Here is a 23,537-nt window from a genome sequence, read left to right as displayed (position 1 = left end):
TCTCTCTCTCTCTCTCTCTCTCTCTTTCTCTCTCTCTCTCTGTCATTAAGTTCATCCTATCCTCTGAGGACCTCTGCCACATTTATAGTTTAGGCCTAACTCTCCAAATGTGTTTACAACGATGGGATTGGAGGATTTTCCATGTCAACAAACTCCAAAGGAACATCTGTATTTTAGTGGTTTTTATAGTTTTTTAAATGCAAAAAACTATTATTTTTAAAATCATATGTGAGTGATTTAATGATGGTAAACAAGGATTAGAGTGGAGAAAAACAGTGTTCCTTAACCTTGCGACCAAGTTGGAGCCCGAAGGACAGTTCACTGTGATATATGAGGGTCTCAGTCTGTCTCAGTCTCTGTCTCTTTTTGGTTCTGTCTCTGTCTCTCTCTCTGTTTAATTAGCACTGACTTAACTTGGAGGAAAGAGAGAGGGACAGATATAGCCGAGAGACCCAGACAGGGATAGATATAGAAGTGGAGCGTGACAGGAGGAAGTGGAGAGGAAGACAGGGACAGATAAAGACAGCGAGAGATAGGGAAAGAGAGGAGGAAGAGGAGAGGAAGACAGGGACAGATAAAGACAGCGAGAGATAGGGAAAGAGAGGAGGAAGAGGAGAGGAAGAGAAGTCAAGAGTGATGATCGTGGAGAGAGAGAGAGAGAGAGAAAGAAAGTGTAGTAAATCTGCCCTGATCTGACAAGGTTAGTGGTTTAGATGGAACAAATAGCTGTCTCCTAGGAAGTGTGGGGAGACATCCAGGCCACAGGCCGAATGGAGGAATCCCAGAGGGGTCATTAGGGTTCGCAGGGTGGGGCCTAAATGTACCTCACTTTTCCAACATGTCTTGTGTGTCTCACCAATAAATCACAGTTGGGAGAATATCAGACCCATCAATCTTTTTCAATGATCTCCCTCCCTCTCCTCACCCCACTTCCCTCTCTTCTATCCAGCAACATGTTATACACTTCAGTCTTATCTATTTACCGTATGTCAATAACAATTTCTATGTCAAGTTGTTCTTTTTCACAAATACATTTAGATTTGTTGTACACAAGAGACAGGCAGTAATTCTCTGTGATTGAAACCCAGGTAAATCAAGATAATGAAGATACATTTCTCTTTGATTGGTCAACTCTGTTATGACACTCATTGTGGCTGGGCTGTATGGTCGCCACGTAACGGAATGTATTGAATTTCTTTCCATTATATTTGTGGTATAAAGACATGTGTGTGTGATGGATGTAGCCCTAAATGCTCTCTCCCTGTTGCCCCCAGAGAGGCTGGTGGGAAATGCATGGAGACACACACACACATGTATATGTGTTATTGCTCTGAAAAAGCACAGTGAGAGATGCTTATAGAGAGACGGTAGGAGTTCTGTGTTAGGAGTAAAAAAAAAGTGTTTGTGTCCAGTTCATTTTCTGCAGCATTTGATTGATGTAGCTATGATTAATACTGCACTGTTGGGTAGGGCTTGCAAATTAAGCATTTCACTGTACTTGTGCATGTGGCAATTAAAACCTGAAACTTCTTTCAGGGTGAGGAACCATCTAATATCAAGTTGTAAAACACTGTACTTCCCCTTTAATATGCTCGGGCTCTGGTCTGGTCTGTCTAGAATCTTCAGGCCCGATCAAAACTTTACATATAATTCAAACAAACAAGCCAAGATAAGGTTTCTCCTTCGAGCCAGATTTGAACCAGCGACCTAAGGATCTCTGATTTTATACCTACAGTCCTCCACTCTACCAACTGAGCTATCGAAGAGGTGGCTGTGATAAGAACCCCCCACTCATCACCCCTTCCCTGTGTTTAGGTTGAAAGGAGGCTGGAGTTTAGATTTTTGTCCGGAACCCTACGGGTCCTGTCCCCCCGACAGGACTTAACATCCTTGGGCTATGGTCGGTTCAGGCTTGAATTTTCAGGCCCGATCAAAACTATGCACATGATCCAAAAAACGAGCCATTGGATGCAGGAAAACGTATCCTCCTTGTCCCCTTCAGGCTCAGAGGTAGTGCTGATAGACTCAGGCCTTTTCTCATTTGGGCAAAAGTCCGTCTTCCACCCTCTCTCCTCCGTCTTCTCTCCTCCGTGACCCGGAAACCGATAAGTGGTCAAGTGGTGGAGGAGATGTCTATTCGTTAGTGGCCAAACAGAAGAGCGTCCTCACCTTCTGAATAGCCACCTTTCATCAAGGATAGTCATGTGTAGCCTTGTCCTTCACAGAAGAGTTTTGAAATATGCCACCCCCCCTTTGAATCAGCTTTTGATTTGTGGGAGGAGAAAAGCATGCACACGTAAAAAAACAAAACAATATGCTACTTATCGTTTTATCTATAAAATGTCTTGCACAACTAACTTAACTAATTGTTTTTATCACTTTTATTTTAGGATCCACCCCTGTAAACGTAATTTGCCTGATGACGCATGAGTGTAGAAGGAGTCTCATTTCATACAAGTGCATTTTTGTCCACCTTCCCTCTCCTCGCCGCCTCTCCTCAATTACCTTTGACCTTTTTCATAAAGGAGGTGACCAAGGATGGAGGAGAGAGGTTGCAGGAGTTGAACAAATCTAACTGACGAAAGGCCAATGTTCCTGTGTGTCCAATTCAGAAATGACTGGCTGTAAAGCTATGGAAAAGATTTTCTCCTCCGAGCCAGATTTGTACCAGCCACCTAAGGAGCTCTGCTATTTTACCTTCGGTCCTCCACTCTACCAACTGAGCTATCAAAGGGGTATTTGTTAGTGACTGTCCAGAATTGAAACCAGCAGTGGACAATAGGGGGCCAAACTTGCTGGACAACCCCCACCCACCTTCCCACCCCTACCCAGAATGCAATGCGAGAGGGGGCCTGAGAAAGATCCCTTGGTGTTCCCTGGCTGATCCCTAGATAAACAACCCAAGAGGACAGCCTGGGACCACCACTGCTATCTGTAAGACAATACTTTCCTAGAGCCTGGATGGGCTGGGGTGGGTCGGACACTCTCTGGCTCATTCCCTGGCTCTCTGCTCCTCTCCTCTCCTCTCTCTGGACTCGGGGTAGACCAGGGATATATACAGGGACATATGAGATGGGGACGATACATAGACACATGTGTGGGGGATTATAGACATAGATACGTTCACGCAAACAGTCACACACATGCAGCAAAGACCCATACACACTCACATGCAGGCAGGCTTACAAATGTGAACATACACGTACAGAAGCATACACAAACACACATGCAAACACACAACTTATAATAAAAAACACAAACTCGTGTCTCAGGCAGGAGAAATCCAATTTCATCGCCCTTCCCTAATGTATAGAGAACGCATGTCTTTGTTTTCCCCATAGGCCGAACAGCAAAGTGCATCAGACCATGGCATCCTATACCATCATTCTCCAGGCAATCACTAGAGGAATGTCTGAAATGGAATAGCTGAGATTTTAAAGATATAACAAACAGGTGGTCAAACACAGACACACACACAGATGCACACACACACACACACACACACACACACACACACACACACACACACACACACACACACACACGCAATCTTCCTAACTATTTGGTACAATTATTAATTTTGTGTATGGTTTCTAGAAACAAGGGGGGCTCAACTTACCCCACTGTCCCCTATTGCTGTTGGACTGGACCATTTTGCCCAATATTGTGTGTGTATGTGTGCGTGTGTGTTTGCGTGTGCGTACGAATATGTGTGTCTGAAACATCCAATTGTTTGTTTGTGTGTGTGTGTGTGTGTGTGTGTGTGTGTGTGTGTGTGTGTGTGTGTGTGTGTGGGCGTCGGGGGGATGCCAGTCCTGTAATAGCTGTGGTTATTAATAATGCTGCCCTACCCCTACACACCTTCCCAGTCTGCCAGGCAGGCTCGCCCTACACACACACAGGGCCAGACCTCCCAAACACCGTCCCAACATCCAGCCCAACAGGAGTGTGTGTTGTCTGGGCAAGACCCAACAGGCCCCTGCGCTGTCTGAATACGACCCAAACAGGTCTATAGGGATATAATTAGTAGAAAAAGGGGATTTAGTGTGTGCGTGCTTTGTGTGTGTGTGTGTGTGTGTGTGTGTGTGTGTGTGTGTGTTTGAGCCATTGGGGCTCGATTGAATGCAAGCTTCCAACATGAATTAGGCTACATTTTTATAATCTTACTACTTCTTGGATAGACCATTTTTCCCTTTTTACTTTGTTAGTTTCAACTTGGCTAAAAACCATGTGGCAGTGCAGCAAATGCAACAAAACCATGAATCAACAGAGAATGAAAAGAGCAATAACATTTAGTATATCATTCAGTCCACGTATACCCAGTGGTGTAGTGGTCCCTGGAGAAGTGGGTATACTCTCAGTATTCACCTTTTTTTTTTTTAAGTAGTCCAGAAAAAAGCCCTGTTTTAGAAACAGTGACATGTAAGACTATGATTTAGTTTACCCAAAAATATGTAATTTCTACTTGCACACTATTATAAAATGATCATGACTTGATTAGGAGCAGTTTGTAGTTACTACTGGTCACAAGAGCAGCCTGGATGAATGTAAAATGTATTTATCATGAGGCAAACAGGAAATGGTGTTTCGATTATTTTTTGCACATTTATTTAAATAAAATACTTCAAATCTGAAGGTGACAATGCATCCTTGTTCATATTGCTATATGCTTTGTTTTGAACATGTTCATTTACCGGTAAATCATTCAACAAAATATGTTACAACAATATTTAGTTAACAATTAACAAAAATATATGCATTAACAACACATCAACAGTGATATACTCTCTCAACCCAGCACTGGGTTTCTGACCTTTGCTCATACTACAGTATATTCCAGACAAATTTGCTTTCTGCAGGAGCTTTCACACTGCACTGTCTAGAACGCACCCGAAGAGGCAGCACGATGGCTCTTCAACCAGGTCCTTGTATATTTTCTAGGATCAAACTTGGAAGTTGGTGGGCCGTTGATATTAATCATCATCAAGTTTGATATGTTTGAGATCAGAAGGACAGCCCTCTTGTCTGAGCTTATATTGTTCATAAGGCTAAAATTCCTCTCACACTCTGCTGTACCGACAGGGAATGTTTTCATACAGTTCATAAGTGGTTTTAGGTCCTTGGGCTCACTACTGGGCTCTTCCAGTAGGTCCCGCATCCCATTCAGTGCTTGGTCTGTGCACAAGTTAAATCGCTTGCACAGTCGCTTAACTTGTTCTTCACCATGGCGGATGCTGGGCTTTGATGGCCACTTACTCTGATCAAGGATGCTGAGGTCCATGATGGTCTCATCTTCAAAAGACAAGCGTTTCTCCAGATTGTTCACAAGGCTTTGTAAGAACTGGCCTGGATTGATAGACTTCAGCTTTGCATTTGTTTTCAGGGCTATAGACCGATACTCCCCAGTCTGTTTTGCTTCTAAAGCCTCACTATATTTCTCACCTGGACTCTCTTTGAATGACTGGATCACTCTGATTGAGCGTTTCAGCAGATGCTCTGCTCTGAGGAGCGTTATAGAACGAGACTGAAGCTCCTGTGACAGGAGACTTAGTTCATGGAGAGTGTCGCACATGAGGCCAAGGTCACAAATGAATTCTGGACTTTGAACACGGTCTAACAAACCTCTGTACATCTGCCTCTCTTTGGTGGACCTCATCTCATCACTGCAAGCATTTTTAAAGTGCTGCACAAGAGCTCCCAGGGATGTCCAAACAGCACGAACAGTCCGAAAGCTACTGGCCACCCAGCGTACATCCAAGATTCTGCCAATGCGAAGAAGTTGTGAGCCTACTTCAGCTGCTGCATTAACAAGTTCACGTTCATTTTTGTTTGACACACTATACAGAGAGTATAGCTTCTGGATAAAAGTTTTAAAGTGATTGACAGAGTTTACCTCATCAACTGCATCTGACACAGCAAGTTCAAGTCTATGGTTCATGCAGTGCCATACAAAAAGCTTTGGGAATCTCAAAGTCAGTCTGGTTGCTACTCCTGACTTCTTTCCTAGCATGACACTGGCTCCATCAGATACAAATGTTACCCAGTTTTCATGAAGCCACTCTTCTGTAAAGCCAGCATTAGTTAAACAGGTGAGTAACGCCTGTAATATGCCATCTGCTCTCTGATTTTCCAGTTCAACAAGTTCCAGGAATATGAACTCAGGGCTTTCTTCTTGAATTGATGCTTTAATAGAAACTGTCATGACAGCTTTGTGACTTAAAGAAGATGCCTCGTCAATTAGGACAGCTAACTTACTGGATGATGCTATAATGCTACTGATGATTTTGCTCTGCATCTCACTAGCAACATGTTGTATTATTTGTGTTGCACTGTAACGTGAATGAAGTATTGAGCCCATTTTTACACCATTCAGTTCCTGCAGCTCAATGAGGCTCTCATGGTCAGAAAAGGGTCGGTTCTTTTTGGCCAGATGGTAGGCTGTTCGAAACACAGCTTCAGTTTCCTTCATGTAGGACTCAGTCATAGTCTCCACTGCATTCTCAATGGCAGCTTCTTTCTGTTGCTCTGCCACCTTCACAGCCTGAGTGTGGGCCTTGGACAACGCATGTTTCCTCACCTTATTTCTCAAGATTGACAAACTTGTTGTTCTACTTCCCTGGCCAGACACTTGAATTTCAAAGTTCATCCATTCTCTTGAGGAGCGATACACCTTGTCCTTGCTCCTTGTCGATCCCAATGGAGTTCACACTGCTACAGACCAGACATCCTGCGAAGCATAAACAAACAATGTAACTACTCCTGTATCCACAGCTGTACGTGTGCATGGTCCTTTACACACACACACACACACACACACACACACACACAAAGTTATCTGTGCCCACTGTTTCAGAAGTTACCCAAACTAGCAATCTACCTAAACTTACCCAATTTTTTGTTTTTGGATCCCAACCAGGGGTTCTTGGATTTGAAGTCTTCTGTTTGTTTAGCACTCCACAGGTCTGGCCAGTCATTATTGATGTCTACAGACAACAACAAAACTAATTATGCATCTCCCTGTCTCTCTCTCTCTCACACACTTACACACACACACACACACACACACACTACTGTGATCACAATAGTCATCAGCAAGACATGGGTCCCCCTCTTTACATTAACAATCTGCATAACCAAGTGGAAATATTTTCAGCAAGTGAAGCTGAAGCATACAGGAGATTAGTGAGTGAAATACTTGGGAGAGTTTATTTAACAAAAAAAAAACAAATTTAACACAAAATGTTATATAACAGTAGCATTGTAAAAAACAAACATGGATACAGACAAAATAAATAGAAGGGCAATAAAATAAATAACATCACACAGAAATTCAAAATGAGGCTTAATCTGTCAAAATCACCTTTTGTTACAGTGTGAGGCTTCACTTTTCAATAAACTGGAGATGCAATTTACTGCCTGTGTGTTCTGACCTGGTGGTGGTAGACTGGATCCTTCTCTATGCTCACACTGACTTGCCTGGCTAGCTCCCGGTTGAGAGCTGCCAGGGCTGCTGGTTTTAGGGGTGGGGTCTGCCTGGGCCTGATCTGGGCCTGATTTGTGCCTCTTTACAAAAAAGTCTGCAATATCTCCCTTCCTTTTCATGGTTACCTGTCCCTATACAAAATAAGACAGCCTGATTAGACCTCAATATTGTTTTAGGCTGAATCTTAAACTATTTGTCCCCATTCTTGTGTTTTAACTTACTTAAAAATCAACTACCAGCTTAGCTACTATGCAATTAAACTAGATCATATAGGTTAGTTAGGGCTAAGTAACTTGGCTAATGTTATAATTTAGGGCTTAGTAACTTGGCTAACGTTATAATTTAGACCTTTACAATAATAAACAAGCTTCATAAACATTGAGATAATCAGTTTCATCAGTCTGGTATGAAATTCTTATGAACTGGGTTGATTAAACACTTACTGAAAACCAACAATGCCCCGGTTTCCCCACATTATCCCAATCTACGTAGCTAGCTTCATAACGTTAGCCGACTCGCACTAACTATTGGCGGCAACATCTCTTCTCCTCTAAATGTGCAGTCACTGGCAATTTGCCAGTAGTTTAAAATAATGATTCATTTGGAAACCACCTTAAAACTTACCTCAGAATGATGTCTTCCATCAACTGGGGTGGCACACCGCCGCTTGTGTCCTTTCTTCATCCGTTGTTTGGTCTGCTGCCGTTATCGTAGTCAAGTGGCACCGGCACCTGAGTTTTTTTTTTTTTTTCACTGGCACCTGAGGTATTAGCGATATTTTCCTCGGCATGACCCGCCCTTACTCTGCCTCTGATTGGCTCATCAGTCCTCATGCCTAAAGTTAACCAATCTAATCAGTGAAAGCAGCGAGTACCAGCCAATTAGAGGCAGAGGAGGGTGGGTCATGGCTTCACTATCCCCGAGGAAGAAAATAGGCAATCTGACTCACAGATATTACTGAATGATGCGCATCAGGGGGGATTTAGAAGTGGGTATACGCAATGCTGACTGAAAAATAAGTAGGTATACGCCGTATACCAGCGTATACCCTGGACTACACCTCTGCGTATACCTTCCCTCAAGTGTTCGAGCTTGGACAGATATATCATTTCACAATTTACAAGTGTTCCAATAAAATGTTTGCCTTGCAGGGCACGTGGGGGCCAACAGTATGTGAAGGATTTAGAAATACATTTTCATTGTTTAGAAAAACGATAAAGTTCATGGAATAATACAAAGAGAATACAATTTCAGCGTTTTTGACTCCTCCACCGTTGTTGTGTGTTGTGGCTACCTTGAATGTCGTTTCATTTCCCACCGGCACCTCTATAGCGTACGTATGTGTGTGTCTGAAACATCCAATTGTGTGTGTGTGTGTGTGTGCGTGTGCGTGTGCGCGTGCTAGTGTGTGTGTGTGTGTGCTGTATTTTATGGGTCCAGGGGGTTTCAAGGGTAATGCAATAACACAGCCATCTCCCCAATGAACCAAGTCTGCCTCCCTCTCCTGCTCCACAGCTGCTCCTGTGTGTGTGTGTGTGTGTGTGTGTGTGTGTGTGTGTGTGTGTGTGTGTGTGTGTGTGTGTGTGTGTGTGTGTGTGTGTGTGTGTGTGTGTGTGTGTGTGTGTGTGTGTGAGTGTGTGTGAGTGAGCGAGAGAGAGAGAGTTAGACAGAAAAGGAGACGGAGAGAGGGAGAGAGACAGAGAGAGAGAGATGCAGAAAAACAGAGATAAAGAGAGAGAGAGAGAGAGAAAGGGGGACAGACAAAAGAGAGAGAAGAGTTGCGGAGAGGTAGGCACTGTGGCAGTACTGTGGCAGTACAGAGGCACTGTCCTCCTTATTGGCTAACCACTATAGCATCTCTAGAATATTTAACTCAGTCTCTCAGTGACTCACTCCCCCTTCAGGACATAGACTGTGTCATTCAGCAGGCCTCTGGTAGAAGGCTGCAAGGACCAGGGTGCTCAGTCGGGAATAGCCCTTCTATTATGTGGAATCCTCCATTTAAAATGCCTTTATAGGGCACGTGATGACTGATACTCCTAGCACACACGTGCATGCGCACACACGCACAGACAGACACACACACACACACACACACACATCCTTCTAGCTCCAGAGGCTTACCATATTTATAGGCCGCCCCATTGGCACATGACGACCTGCGGTTTCGTAATTGTCACGCATATTTCTGCTGCTTTGGTGGTTACTCACCCCTCCATCACTCCCTCTCAACCCCCTGAATATATCCTCCTTTCCTCTCTCTGTTTGGTATGGAAGAAAGTGCATGTTTATGTTTTGTGCATTCCATTGTTTAGTGTGCCCATAGGCGCACAGTATTTGGGAGGTCTGAGCTGGGTGGTGTGTGTGTGTGTGTGTGTGTGTGTGTGTGTGTGTGTGTGTGTGTGTGTTCACTAGCTCTCCTAAACAGGTTCCCTTCTGTGGGAGTGAAGCAATGCTTAATTACTGCAGTGGTGTCTTTGATGTTCCCACATCTAATGCCTACTTCATAAGAAAGGTCATTTCTAAAGTAAACTTCATTCAACTTATTATGCTCAAAGAGCAATAACACAAGTTTCTTCTTATGTAACAAAGAGGCAAGGTATTTATATAAGCAAGCCTATGTCAGGTGTCAGGCTTTCTACATCATTTGTAAATGACATGTAGCCTTGTCATAATGCTGTTGAAGTGTGAGATCTAACTCATATTGGAGTTGACTGTATGAGAGGCAGCAGTGAGCACATTAAGTTCTAGCCTAAATAATGACATTAGGCTGTCATGACAATGATTGAACGAGCCTTCCAGACGAAGACACTACACAGACAGACAGTGATTATGATAAGGTGCTTTCAGCTCACCATTAGACTATCCATCTGCCCAATAGAAGAGCACTTAATAACACCAGGCTTTTAAGCCAATGAGACAGCATTGATTTGGGTTGTGGGGTGGTCATTGCCTGACCTGTCTGTCTCCTCATAGAGTCATAGAGGCTACCAGAGCTTTAATGGCCCAGTGGGGATAAACCATATACTTAATTATGACACTCGACAGACACACACACACACACGTCAGTCTTGGCAATAGCGCTCTCGTCCCGTCCTTGTCTCCCTCCAGTCTACAGACTGTACCTCCACGTTCCATTTCCATGTCCGTCCCTATTTCTTTGCTTCAAAGTGTGTGTGTGTGTGTGTGTGTACTGTATGTGTGTGGTTCTTTTTATAAGCCCCTTTGTTTTTTCTGTGACTTCAAAGTGTGTGTGTGTGTGTTTGTGTTTGTGTGTGTATGTGTGTGTGTGTTTGTGTGTGTATATGTGTGTGTGTGTATGTGTATGTGTGTGTATGTGTGTGTGGTTTAGACACCATTCCTGTTATAAACCCCTGTGTTGTTTCTGTGACACCTGCAGATGGACAGTATGTGACCAGCTGTGACTGTCTGTTGTAGACATGATGTCATGTGTCACCCCCCTGTGTGTTTCTCCCTACCTGCAGGTGGATAATGTGTGTGGTCTGTCAGCCAAGGAGCCCACCACCAGCGTCCACCCTGACCCCACCCCAGAGGTCACGACTCCCACGGTGACATCATCGACCGCTCCTCCCTCTGTCGTCCCCTCCATTCCCCCACTGGAACAGCTGATGGGACAACTGGCCCACCTGAGGAGGTAAAGTTGGGACAGACAGACCTGGGACAAAGGTTCTTTATAGATCAGCAGAACATGTCAAATCAGAAGTCAGATTTGCAACTTTTCTGCTTATATTATCCTTACATTATCCTTACATTATCCTTACATTATCCTTGGGTGTGGTGAGCCACATTCTCACTGCAGAATACCTATTTGTTTTCTGTCAAATACTTGAAGTGCACTTCGTTTTGACCAGTGCGCTGAGTTTGGCGGAGCGTGCACGTTTGGGATGATTCTATTTGATCCATTCTGCTGTACACGCTTAATCAAGCACATCTGATGTATTTGAAAGGAAATAGATACGTATTTGATCCAAGTCTGGTGACAGCTGAACATCATATAACCATCACCAATAAACTGAAATAAAGGTATATTATGTGCCAGGGATAATCATTGGTCATACCAAGGGAATTATAGACTTTCATAATCTTGGCTGTGTGTCAAACATACACCCTATTCCCCCATATTATATATTATACATACATACACCCTATTCCCCCATATTATACATACATTATAGTGTTCCTGTCACACACACACACACACACACACACAGCTTTGTTTTCGTGAAATGTCAGGACTTTTTGGGAAGTAAAACACACACACACTCATACAGACGTACAGTGTGTCACACACTCCTCTCACACAGCCTAGATGGGATGTTGTGCTTGGCACAGTGTCCGATTCCCCCTCCACCTCGTCCTCTGAGGCACCCTGTGCCCGCTGCCCACAGGAGCAGGCAGGGCCATGCCCACAGGGAGGGGGGAAGATTAATATGGACGGACTGCTTCCTGTTTATCCAGACTACCATAGCCCCAGCTCAGATCAGCTGCCCACATCAGTTCTATCATCACATAGGCACACACAGTCACACAGTCACATATTAGGCATGCAGAGATGCACACTAAGTCGAACACACACAGAGTCACACACACACCCACGTCTGCCCCTCTGACCTTGGACCATAGACCCAGATCCATGAATCACGGTGCTGGTGCCAGTCTAGCTGACAGTCCTGCCCTGGCGCTGCCACCTTGCTCCATGCCAACAGTACCCAGCACCTAGCCCTCTGCCAGCCTACCACAGCTCAGTGGGCAGCAGCCACATCACACACGGCAGTTTACACTGGGGCAGAGGCACAAGACCAGTAGACATTGAATGGAATATGATAGAGTAGAATAACAAGGGAAATTGACATTTACATAATTATATTATTATGTAATTATATTATTCTAAGACAGAATGGAGTAGAGACACTCATTTTATAAGTTACACTTTGTGTTTACAGTGAAATGTAATACATGTGTTTGTCCAATGGGATAGTTCCGATTGATGGGAATTAAATGAAATGTTTTTTACTGTTCCCAGACAATAATATTTTGAGAAAAACACATGAGAAAGGAGTGAGCACACATATACAATTATATTGTTTTCTCAGATGTGCATTTCATTTCTCACTTGTATGACTTCAACAATTGTTTTAACACTGTGTCTTTGGTTGATGGTGTTGATGACAAACTGCTGTGTGTTCCACCCTGGGGTGTGTGTGAGGGCCCACTCTGACCTCTGTATGTGCATGACTGACCCTTGACCATTGTTTTCAGGGTCATCAACTGACTATTTCTTAGTGCTGAGCGGTAACTGAATATCAGTGATTTTTCGTTTTTTAAACACCTAATTGACTGACGTCAGTTCAATTATTTGAATTCCATTTTGTTCTTTTTTTTACTGTGAGCTCAATGCGCACATTGCACAGTTTCTCTAGAGATAAATCAGATGAAGCCCGAACTGTGCGATATAGTAAGCAGTTGTAGTTTCCAACAGGCCAATATTCTACATAGTTTAGTGCAGAAAACGTGGTAATTAACTACAATGACCATAATCCATTGCGCGCCTACTTGTCCGGTCTGTTGTTTTTTAGTGCCTGCTATGTTAGATTAGTGTGGGGCAGACATGGAGGGAGAGAAGTGACAGAAGAATGTGCGATTGAGAGGGATAGAGCAGTTAGTTACTTCATGAGGTATCTCTACCTGAAAATACATGATGATTGATAGTTGGTATTCAGCAGTCATAAAAGTATGCCTTATTTACTAAAATAGTGATTTTATCAGACACCATAGGTAGCAGCTCTGTAGAGATGAGATGATGACTTGGAATGAAATAATAAAGTCATCAAATAAAACAAATGTAATATACACAACTGAAATATTTTGTTAAAGTAAAGTGAATAAATTATGGTTAATAAGTGATAAGCAGTAATGGGCAGTCACTACCATCATGGGACTTTTATTAATTGTTTTATTCTGTGTTGTTACAGCATTCAACCCACATAATGCATAGTGCATTTAATGAAAAATAAATAAATAACGATTTCGAAAACCGTGATTATTTTTCAATCATCGAACCGAAACCGAAGCACTAATTGCTCAACACTACTATTTCTTCCTCTCCCTCGCTCCCCTCCTTGTTCTGTTTTGTCCTCCTTTTGTTCCCCCCCTTGTTTTCTTTGTTTTCTCTCCATGCATCCCTCCTGCTTGCGTCATTCTTCCATCCTCAGTTCATTCACCCTGAAACCCTCCAGGAACGATAAACCTAGAAGTCTGAAAAAGATCTCTAGGTAAGCATGACGGACCCACCAGCTGAACAACTACCTATCTCTGTCTCTGTCTTCTCAGTCTCACATATTGCTGTCTGTTTGTCTGTCTGTCTGTCTCTCTCTGTCTATCTATCTGTCTCTGTCTCTGTTTGTCTCTGTCTGTCTGTCTGTCTATCTACAGTGGGGAGAACAAGTATTTGATACACTGCCGATTTTGCAGGTTTTCCTACTTACAAAGCATGTAGAGGTCTGTAATTTTTATCATAGGTACACTTCAACTGTGAGAGACGGAATCTAAAGATCCAGAAAATGCAAATTAATTACTTAAAAATCATACAATGTGATTTTCTGGATTTTTGTTTTAGATTCCGTCTCTCACAGTTGAAGTGTACCTATGATAAAAATTACAGACCTCTACATGCTTTGTAAGTAGGAAAACCTGCAAAATCGGCAGTGTATCAAATACTTGTTCTCCCCACTGTATCTGTCTCTGTTTGTATCTGTCTGTCTGTCTGTCTGTCTGTCTGTCTGTCTGTCTGTCTGTCTGTCTGTCTGTCTGTCTGTCTGTCTGTCTGTCTGTCTGTCTGTCTGTGTCTGTTTCTAATCTCTCTCTCTCTCTCTCTCTCTCTCTCTCTCTCTCTCTCTCTCTCTCTCTCTCTCTCTCTTTCTCTCACTCTGTGACAGTTGATGCTATCATCAGTATTGGATCAGGCTATGATATCTCTCAACGTATGTGTGTGTGTTTCTGTGTGTTTGTGTGTGTGTCTGTCTGTCTGGCGAGTGTCATGTGATTAATGATATGGTTTAACCTCTCGTAAGTCCCTCGTCATTTATTAGGATCACCGTCCTACCTGCGGCTCACCCCTAACGGGGGGTTCTGATAATGTCATCATGACAGCCCAGATGGTTGGGGTCCTAATTGTGTCATGGGTGGCAGATCAGAATGATCCTAATGTTTGGCCAGGTTGTCACTAACCACTAGAACATCTTTATTATTATCAATGATGTGTGTTTACATGTGCTCTGTGTGTCTGTCTCTATGTGTCTGTCTGGATATCATTAATATCGTTCCCTCTGGGTTATGCACCTGTCATTTTATTAGCAAATGAATAGCATGATTACATATCATATTATCTCTTTAGTTTCTATATTTGGAACACAGTCAAAGCATTTCACTGTTTTTATATCAACTCCAGCTGACAGATCCACAGACATACAGATGTACTGTTTGCAGTGTAGTTGTAGGTTAGCCTTTATTAGCTGTGGTGTGTTGAATATCAACAGAGCTACTATGTTTCTTATACCGTTTATCTGTCTATGCCCTGACTCTCACCCCTCTGTCCTCTTTCCCTCCTCTCTCTCCCGCCTTTCTCTCCATCTCTCCATTCTGTCGCACTCCGTCCTTTCTGTTCTCTCTGTCCTCTCTTTCCATCTCTCCATCCCAGGGAGTTTCTGAGCTACGTCCAGCGCTACAAGTCGTTCTTTGCGGTGCTGCCGGAGATGCTGTGTGAAGGAGAGATGGTGGTGGAGGACTTTACCTGCTGGAGCGGAGACGACGTTGTGGAAAGGTAAGACTGGAGAGGAAGGAGAGAAGGATGGGGGGATGAGGTGAAAGAGAGAGGGTGGGTAGAGTAGAGATGCTGTGTGAGGGAGAGATGGTGGTGGAGGACTTTACCTGCTGGAGTGGAGACGACCTGGTGGAAAGGTAAGACTGGAGAGGAAGGAGAGAAGAGAGGGGAAGGGATGGGGGGATAAGGTAGAGAGATGGGAAAGACAGAGAGAAGTGTAGATGATGTGGTCAAGAGATAAGACTGGGCAGAGGCAGAGAGGAAGTGAGAAAAAGAGATGAACACTCACAGTTTTTCTGGGTTTCTTCTCCATGGCTTTAGAAGCTGATATACTCTGTCCTATTCATCTACTAGGTTTACTAGGAAAGAGCGAGAGTGTGTGTGTGTGTGTGTGTGTGTGTGAGTTTAAGTGTGTTTGTGTGTGTGTGTGCGTGTGTGAGATTGTGAGTGTGTGTGTGTGTTGTGTGTTGGTGTAACAAGTCTGTGTGTGGTTTTATGAAGCTGTTGTTAATAAGCGAGGGAATGCGGATGTCATAAGAACCTTAGTTTCTAGTTGGATCCGGAGGCACGACCCCCCCCTCTCTTTTATTTATGAGCTGTTTGTTTGGTGCTGATCTGGGGGCGTGGCTCTGGATCCTCCTTACTGTATGTGGCTGCGTGGGATCCACTCATCACCTAGTCATAATGTGTGTGTGTGTGTGCATGTGTGGGTCTGTGTGTGTGTTCATATGTGTGTGTGTGTGTTCAGGCACTACAGAGTTTAGGCAGGTCACAGAGCAACGCTGATCTGTAACTTATTCCCTCTCTGGAAGGGCTTCATAAGCGCTTCTAGAACGTTCTCTTCCCTCAGCAATTATGACAACACAGGGATCTGCGGTGGCCCCTGCCTGGCTCCAGTTACCATAGCTACCCCAAATCTTGGCAGGACACAGTTTATTTTGACTGTTAGAAGAGTGAAGAAAGAGAAAGAAAGAGAAAGAAAGAGAAAGAAAGAGAAAGAAAGAGAAAGGAGAGATATCTTCAATTCCCACAGAGTAATTGTTGAAGTAATTGTAAATAATTGTTTGTCAGATATTCTGGCCATTGTTCATCACCCTGGACTATGCTATACTTTACATTGAGGTTTACATGTGTAATAAACTTTACATGTCAGGCACATGAGAAGACGCCTATGACCAATGAGCAAATTTCAGGTCTGCTGAGCGCAAAGTTTAACGTTGTGAAAATTATGTGTAACTTCAAGCGAGTGTTTACTGTTAACACTGAGGCTTTACCCGCTTTAAGTTACAGTTTCAGACAGTGGTCAAGTAGGCTACTGTGGCTATTTGATCATAATGTAGGCCTACCATCAAAAACAATAGAGAAAATGTATCACATAACATTTTAACATGGAAATAGCTGTTCTATCATTCAGCTTACAGTAGCAGCCAATGTGTGGTATTCAATGTAGGCCTACAATCAATCAATCAATTTTATTTTATATAGCCCTTCTTACATCAGCTAATATCTCGAAGTGCTTTACAGAAACCCAGCCTAAAACCCCAAACAGCTAGTAATGCAGGTGTAGAAGCACGTTGGCTAGGAAAAACTCCCTAGAAAGGCCAAAACCTAGGAAGAAACCTAGAGAGGAACCAGGCTATGAGGGGTGGCCAGTCCTCTTCTGGCTGTGCCGGGTGGAGATTATAACAGAACCATGCCAAGATGTTCAAAAATGTTCATAAGTGACAAGCATGGTCAAATAATAATCAGGAATAAATCTCAGTTGGCTTTTCATAGCCGATCATTAAGAGTTGAAAACAGCAGGTCTGGGACAGGTAGGGGTTCCATAACCGCAGGCAGAACAGTTGAAACTGGAATAGCAGCAAGGCCAGGCGGACTGGGGACAGCAAGGAGTCACCACGGCCGGTAGTCCCGACGTATGGTCCTAGGGCTCAGGTCTCTCAGTTGGCTTTTCATAGCCGATCATTAAGAGTTGAAAACAGCAGGTCTGGGACAGGTAGGGGTTTCGTAACCGCAGGCAGAACAGTTGAAACTGGAATAGCAGCAAGGCCAGGCGGACTGGGGACAGCAAGGTGTCAGCATGCCCGGTAGTCCTGACGTATGGTCCTAGGGCTCAGGTTCTCAGAGAGAAAGAGAGAACGAGAGAATTAGAGAGAGCATACTTAAATTCACACAGGACACTGGATAAGACAGGAGAAGTACTCCAGGTATAACCAACTAACCCCAGCCCCCCGACACATAAACTACTGCAGCATAAATACTGGAGGCTGAGACAGGAGCGGTCCGGAGACACTGTGGCCCCATCCGAAGAAACCCCCGGACAGGGCCAAACAGGAAGGATATAACCCCACCCACTCTGCCAAAGCATTTTATTTTGTAAAGTGGTTTCTTGCATCAAACATTCCATGAGACTTTTGAAAAGAACATGCAGGGCTTGACATTAACTTCAGACAAGGAGGTGACTGAACATGTTGTTGTGTTGTTTGATGCAAGAAACCACTTTACAAAATAAAATGTATTATTATTTCCATACCATTATTACAGAGAATCAGAACAATTATGCTACCCTCTGCCTATTGGCTATTTAGCTTCTTCAAGCCTGTTTTAAAATACAATACTGCCCCTTTAAGACAAAAAAAAGCTCTTTAACCAACTCGCTTTTCAAAGATGTAGGAAGCAATCACTCCCCCATTGCTGACTACAAATTATTATAACTGGTCTAATAACTCATTAACTAGCAAAGGATATGAACGTGGCTACATGCAGCTCTCGCTTTGATCTCAAAACAAGTGCATCTACTCACAGCCGCGCATGCTGTAAACATAGTCCAGTTCAAAGTTAATGGCACAAATCCATATATGGCAATGGTCTATTTGCACATAGGCCACTGCAGCTCTGATTGGTTATGCCACACCCGTCTGTGTGGAGTACGGGCTGAGTCGTGCGTCATGCGTCAAAGTAATAGATTTCTACTGCGATGCGTTCTGCCTACAACAAAATCTCTTGCATAGTTCGTTTTGTTTCGGTATGTTGCATTGAAAGTGGCTAATATTGCGTTGATTCGATCACAATTCCCACAGTAAAGGGAAACGTTGATAGTGTTAATTAAGGGGGAAAACTCTAGAAAGTTGAGTGAAGTTCAATCTCGTGCTTCTCTGCACGGGCTTATATTTATTCTGCGCGGTAGTCCCGGGGGAGCTGCTCGCCCGCACACGTGCACAGTTTAGAGGGAACATTGCCTATGACCCCACTGGAATGCCCCCAGTATCCCTTGTTGGCAGGGGTCCTGTCATGGGGTGATGAATGGGGTGCGCACACACATGCACATACACACACACACACACACACACACACACACACACACACACACACACACACACTTACACAGCCCTGGACATCCATCTGAGAGTGTGTGTGTTCTCTATGCCATTGTTTTAGTTTGGCCCTGTCGTCCATACCGCATGGGGGTCCTAACTGGCCCATGAGGATTGTGGGAGTAGAGGGCACAGTGCCTCTGATGGAGGGAGCTCTTCTCGCTTTACTCTTCTCTGGCACTGACAGAGAGAGAGAGAGAGAGAGAGAGAGAGAGAGAGAGAGAGAGAGAGAGAGAGAGAGAGAGAGAGAGAGAGAGAGAGAGAGAGAGAGAGAGAGAGAGAGAGAGAGAGGCATTGGCAGAGAGAGAGGCATAGGCAGAGAGAGAGGCAGAGAGAGAGGCATAGGCAGAGAGAGAGGCATAGGCAGAGAGAGAGGCAGAGAGAGAGGCAGAGAGAGAGGCATAGGCAGAGAGAGAGGCAGAGAGAGAGGCATAGGCAGAGAGAGAGGCAGAGAGAGAGGCATAGGCAGAGAGAGAGGCATAGGCAGAGAGATATAAAATGGGGCCTAGTTCCTGACTTCATGCACTTAAAATAAACCATTGGATCTTAGAGAGACCACACATTCATCATGTCAAGCATTCTGACACAGCATTTCTTTCTCTGTGAGACCAGCCCTGGTGTTCTCTATTAACAGGAACATATGAGAGGAGAAGAGAGGGGTAGAGAGGAGGAGAAGAGAGGGGTAGAGAGGAGGAGAAGAGAGGGGTAGAGAGGAGGAGAAGAGGTAGAGAGGAGGAGAAGAGAGGGGTAGAGAGGAGGAGAAGAGGTAGAGAGGAGGAGAAGAGAGGGGTAGAGAGGTAGAGAGGAGGAGAAGAGAGGGGTCGAGAGGTAGAGAGGAGGAGAAGAGGTAGAGAGGAGGAGAAGAGAGGGGTAGAGAGGAGGAGAAGAGGTAGAGAGGAGGAGAAGAGAGGGGTAGAGAGGTAGAGAGGAGGAGAAGAGGTAGAGAGGAGGAGAAGAGAGGGGTAGAGAGGAGGAGAAGGGAGGGGTAGAGAGGAGGAGAAGAGAGGGGTAGAGAGGAGGAGAAGAGAGGGGTAGAGAGGAGGAGAAGAGAGGGGTAGAGAGGAGGAGAAGAGAGGGGTAGAGAGGAGGAGAAGAGAGGGGTAGAGAGGAGGAGAAGAGGTAGAGAGGAGGAGAAGAGAGGGGTAGAGAGGAGGAGAAGAGAGGGGTAGAGAGGAGGAGAAGAGGTAGAGAGGAGGAGAAGAGAGGGGTAGAGAGGAGGAGAAGAGAGGGGTAGAGAGGAGGAGAAGAGAGGGGGAGAGAGGAGGAGAAGAGAGGGGTAGAGAGGCTGGAACAATCAACAATATCTTGACAAGATATGGCTCATCTGACACCTTTTAAGGCCAGCGGCGCTCTTCAGTAGTGTGTGTGTGTGTGTGTGCGTGCGTGCGTGTGAGAAAGAGAGTAACAGAGAGAAACAGAAAGAGAGTCTTTGTGAGATTACATCCGTTGGTTCAGTGAGCCACTATATTTATTGTGAAAGAGTCAGGAACCTCTCATATGGTTACTTAGTTCTGTGCGTGTGTGTAGGTCCATTTACGAGTGTGTGTGTGAGAGAGAGAGGGGGCATGAAAGGGGGTTGCCCCCGGGTGGCACTGTGCCCCCCTCTCGCTCCTGTGGCCCTGGTTGGGGTCGCTGTATGGAGGTAGGTGTGGGCAGGGGGGCCTTGGCAGGATAAAGGCCCATTGTGGGGAGAGCGGAGTGGGACACAGCACGGCCGTGGGGACCCCCAAAGCCTGGAGGGTAGAAACAAAGACCCTCCTATGAGGTTGTATGGGAAAGACTGGAGCCCTGAGGCCCTGTAGCCACTGCAGAGCTATTAGCCTGCACCCACTCTGCCTGGGAATGCCCTATAGCCTGACAAACAGAGTGGAGGAGAGAAGAGGGGAGGGGAGGGGAGAAGAGAGGGGAAGAGTAGAGGAGGAGAAGATACTGTATGAGAGAGTAGAGGAGGAGGAGAAGATAGGATGAGAGGCGAGGGTAGAGGAGAGGAGAGGAGAGAAGTAGAGGAGAGGAGGGTGTTACATGTACGAATGTTATTGTGTCCCAGTAGAGTTAGAATTCTTGGTACGTGGTGTTACAGTAAAAAGGATGGAGAATGTTATTTCAGTAAGAATGGTGCCCTGTCCTAGTAGAGTTCTATTTCCTGGAGAGGCTGGGCACACAGAGGCTCTGTAGGTATGGTGGACCGCGCTTCCCAGAAAGCAGCTGGAAAATAACACACACTGTCCCATATCACTCTATTTTCTCCATATGTTACGTAACATCTGGACCACCTACTCATTCACACACATATAGTATCTAAACACAAATGCACATACACACGCACACACGCAGAAACACACACTCCTACTGTACACACACACACACTCATACTGTACACACATATGGGTACTGTATACACATGTGCGTGCTCACACAAACACACACACACACAGCAGTAACACTTCAAAGCACATGAAAGGTATTGGGGATTGAAATTCCCTTTGCTCATATTCAAACCAAATAGACACCTTGTAACACACATCTTATGCTTATCAGTAGTACCATGACATTGTTCATCCTCATTATTATCATCAACAACACCAACATGTACTTAGTTTTGCAATATATATACAGCTGTGGAAAAAATTAAGAGACCACTGCAAATTGTTCTTAAATCAGCATCTCTACATGTATGACAGCCATTCCATTCCAGTGTCTGTTGAATTCTAACACAGGCACACCTCATTCTACTGAATTAGGTACTGATTAGGTGATCACATGAACCAAATCTCATTTAACGAGGAAAAGTATAAAAATCACTGCTGTGGTCATCACTATCCTCTTGCAATAGGACCAGCTGGATGGCAAAAACAGTGTTAATAGTACCTCAGAAGTAATATTCATTAAAAAAAAAATATTGACCATGCCAAAAGAGTTGAAAAGGAAAGTTTTGAGTGAGGAAAAGAAGGGTTCAATTCTGGCTTTACTGGCAGAGGGATACAGTGAGCGTCAGGTTGCTTCCATCCTTAAAATTTCAAAGACGGCGGTTCATAAGAACAAGGTCAAGCAGCAAAACATTGGGGACAACAAAGCTACAGACCGGTAGAGGGTGAAAACGACTCTCTACTGACCGGGATGACCGCCAACTCATTCGAATGTCACTCAACAACCGTAGGATGACATCAAGTGACCTACAAAAAGAATGGCAAACGGCAGCTGGGGTGAAGTGCACGGCGAGGACGGACCGAAACAGGCTCCTATGGGCAGGGCTGAAGTCGTGCAAAGCTAGAAAAAAGCCCTTCGTCAATGAGAAGCAAAGAAGAGCCAGGCTGAGGTTTGCAAAAGACCATAAGGATTGGACCGTAGAGGACTGGAGTAAGGTCATCTTCTCTGAGTCCAATTTTCAGCTTTGCCCAACACCTGGTCGTCTAATGATTAGACGGAGACCTGAAGAGGCCTACAAGCCACAGTGTCTCGCACCCACTGTGAAATTTGGTGGAGGATCGGTGATGATCTGGGGGTGCTTCAGCAAGGCTGGATTCGGGCAGATTTGTCTTTGTGAAGGACACATGAATCAAGCCACGTACAAGGTTGTCCTGGAAGAAAACTTGCTTCCTTTTGATCTGACATTGTTCCCCAACTCAGAGGATTGGTATTTCCAGCAGGACAATGCGCCATGCCACACAGCCAGGTCAATCAAGGTGTGGATGGAGGACCACCAGATCAAGACTCTGTCATGGCCAGCCCAATCTCCAGACCTGAACCCCATTGAAAACTTCTGGAATGTGATCAAGAGGAAGATGGATGGTCACAAGCCATCAAACAAAGCCGAGCTGCTTGAATTTTTGCGCCAGGAGTGGCATAAAGTCACCCAACATCAATGTGAAAGACTGGTGGAGAGCATGCCAAGACGCATGAAAGCTGTGATTGAAAATCAGGGTTATTCCACCAAATATTGATTTCTGAACTCTTCCTTAGTTTAAATATTAGTATTGTGTTGTTTAAAAATTAACATGAACTTATTTTCTTTGCATTATTTGAGGTCTGACAACACTGCATCTTTTTTGTTATTTTGACCAGTTGTCATTTTCTGCAAATAAATGCTCTAAATGACAATATTTTTATTTGGAAATTGGGAGAAATGTCAGTAGTTTATAGAATAAAACAAAAAGGTAATTTTTACCCAAACACATACCTATAAATAGTAAATCCAGAGAAACTGATAATTTTGTGTGTGTGTGCATGTGTGGGTCTGTGTGTGTGTTCATATGTGTGTGTGTGTGTGTGTTCAGGCACTACAGAGTTTAGGCAGGTCACAGAGCAACGCTGATCTGTAACTTATTCCCTCTCTTGAAGGGCTTCATAAGCGCTTCTAGAACGTTCTCTTCCCTCAGCAATTATGACAACACAGGGGTCTGCGGTGGCCCCTGCCTGGCTCCAGTTACCATAGCTACCCCAAATCTTGGCAGGACACGGTTTATTTTGACTGTTAGAAGAGTGAAGAAAGAGAAAGAAAGAGAAAGAAAGAGAAAGGAGAGATATCTTCAATTCCCACAGAGTAATTGTTGAAGTAATTGTAAGTAATTGTTTGTCAGATATTCTGGCCATTGTTCATCACCCTGGATTATGCTATACTTTACATTGAGGTTTACATGTGTAATAAACTTTACATGACAGGCACATGAGAAGACGCCTATGACCAATGAGCAAATTTCAGGTCTGCTGAGCGCAAAGTTTAACGTTGTGAAAATTATGTGTAACTTCAAGCGAGTGTTTACTGTTAACACTGAAGCTTTACCCGCTTTAAGTTACAGTTTCAGACAGTGGTCAAGTAGGCTACTGTGGCTATTTGATCATA

The 23,537-nt window shown here is 44.3% G+C and overlaps 1 protein-coding gene, 1 long non-coding RNA gene and 1 other non-coding gene across 4 annotated transcripts in view; 1 reads left to right on the top strand and 2 right to left on the bottom strand.

Moving 5' to 3' along the window:
* LOC121580858 (glypican-5-like) overlaps window positions 1–23,537 on the top strand; it is a 242,452-nt gene that overhangs the window by 74,771 nt on the left and 144,144 nt on the right. Inside the window, exons 4-6 of one of the 2 annotated variants that reach the window (XM_041895962.1) lie at window positions 10,969–11,138; window positions 13,717–13,776; window positions 15,201–15,323. In XM_041895962.1, the coding sequence (XP_041751896.1) occupies window positions 10,969–11,138; window positions 13,717–13,776; window positions 15,201–15,323 (353 nt within the window). The remainder of the gene's footprint in view (window positions 1–10,968; window positions 11,139–13,716; window positions 13,777–15,200; window positions 15,324–23,537) is intronic. The other variant, XM_041895964.1, reaches the window with a different exon arrangement.
* trnay-gua lies at window positions 1,680–1,766 on the bottom strand. The gene is given in 2 exon segments: window positions 1,680–1,715; window positions 1,730–1,766. It is a non-coding gene; the product is annotated as a tRNA-Tyr (tRNA).
* LOC121580859 lies at window positions 6,660–8,228 on the bottom strand. The gene is made up of 3 exons (XR_006661727.1): window positions 7,361–8,228; window positions 6,888–6,983; window positions 6,660–6,727 (listed from the first exon to the last, which is right to left on the bottom strand). It is a non-coding gene; the product is annotated as an uncharacterized LOC121580859 (long non-coding RNA).

This window comes from Coregonus clupeaformis, chromosome 14 (genome assembly GCF_020615455.1).
Source record: "Coregonus clupeaformis isolate EN_2021a chromosome 14, ASM2061545v1, whole genome shotgun sequence".
Classification (NCBI taxonomy): domain Eukaryota; kingdom Metazoa; phylum Chordata; class Actinopteri; order Salmoniformes; family Salmonidae; genus Coregonus; species Coregonus clupeaformis.
This window is presented reverse-complemented; position numbering and strand designations above follow the sequence as displayed.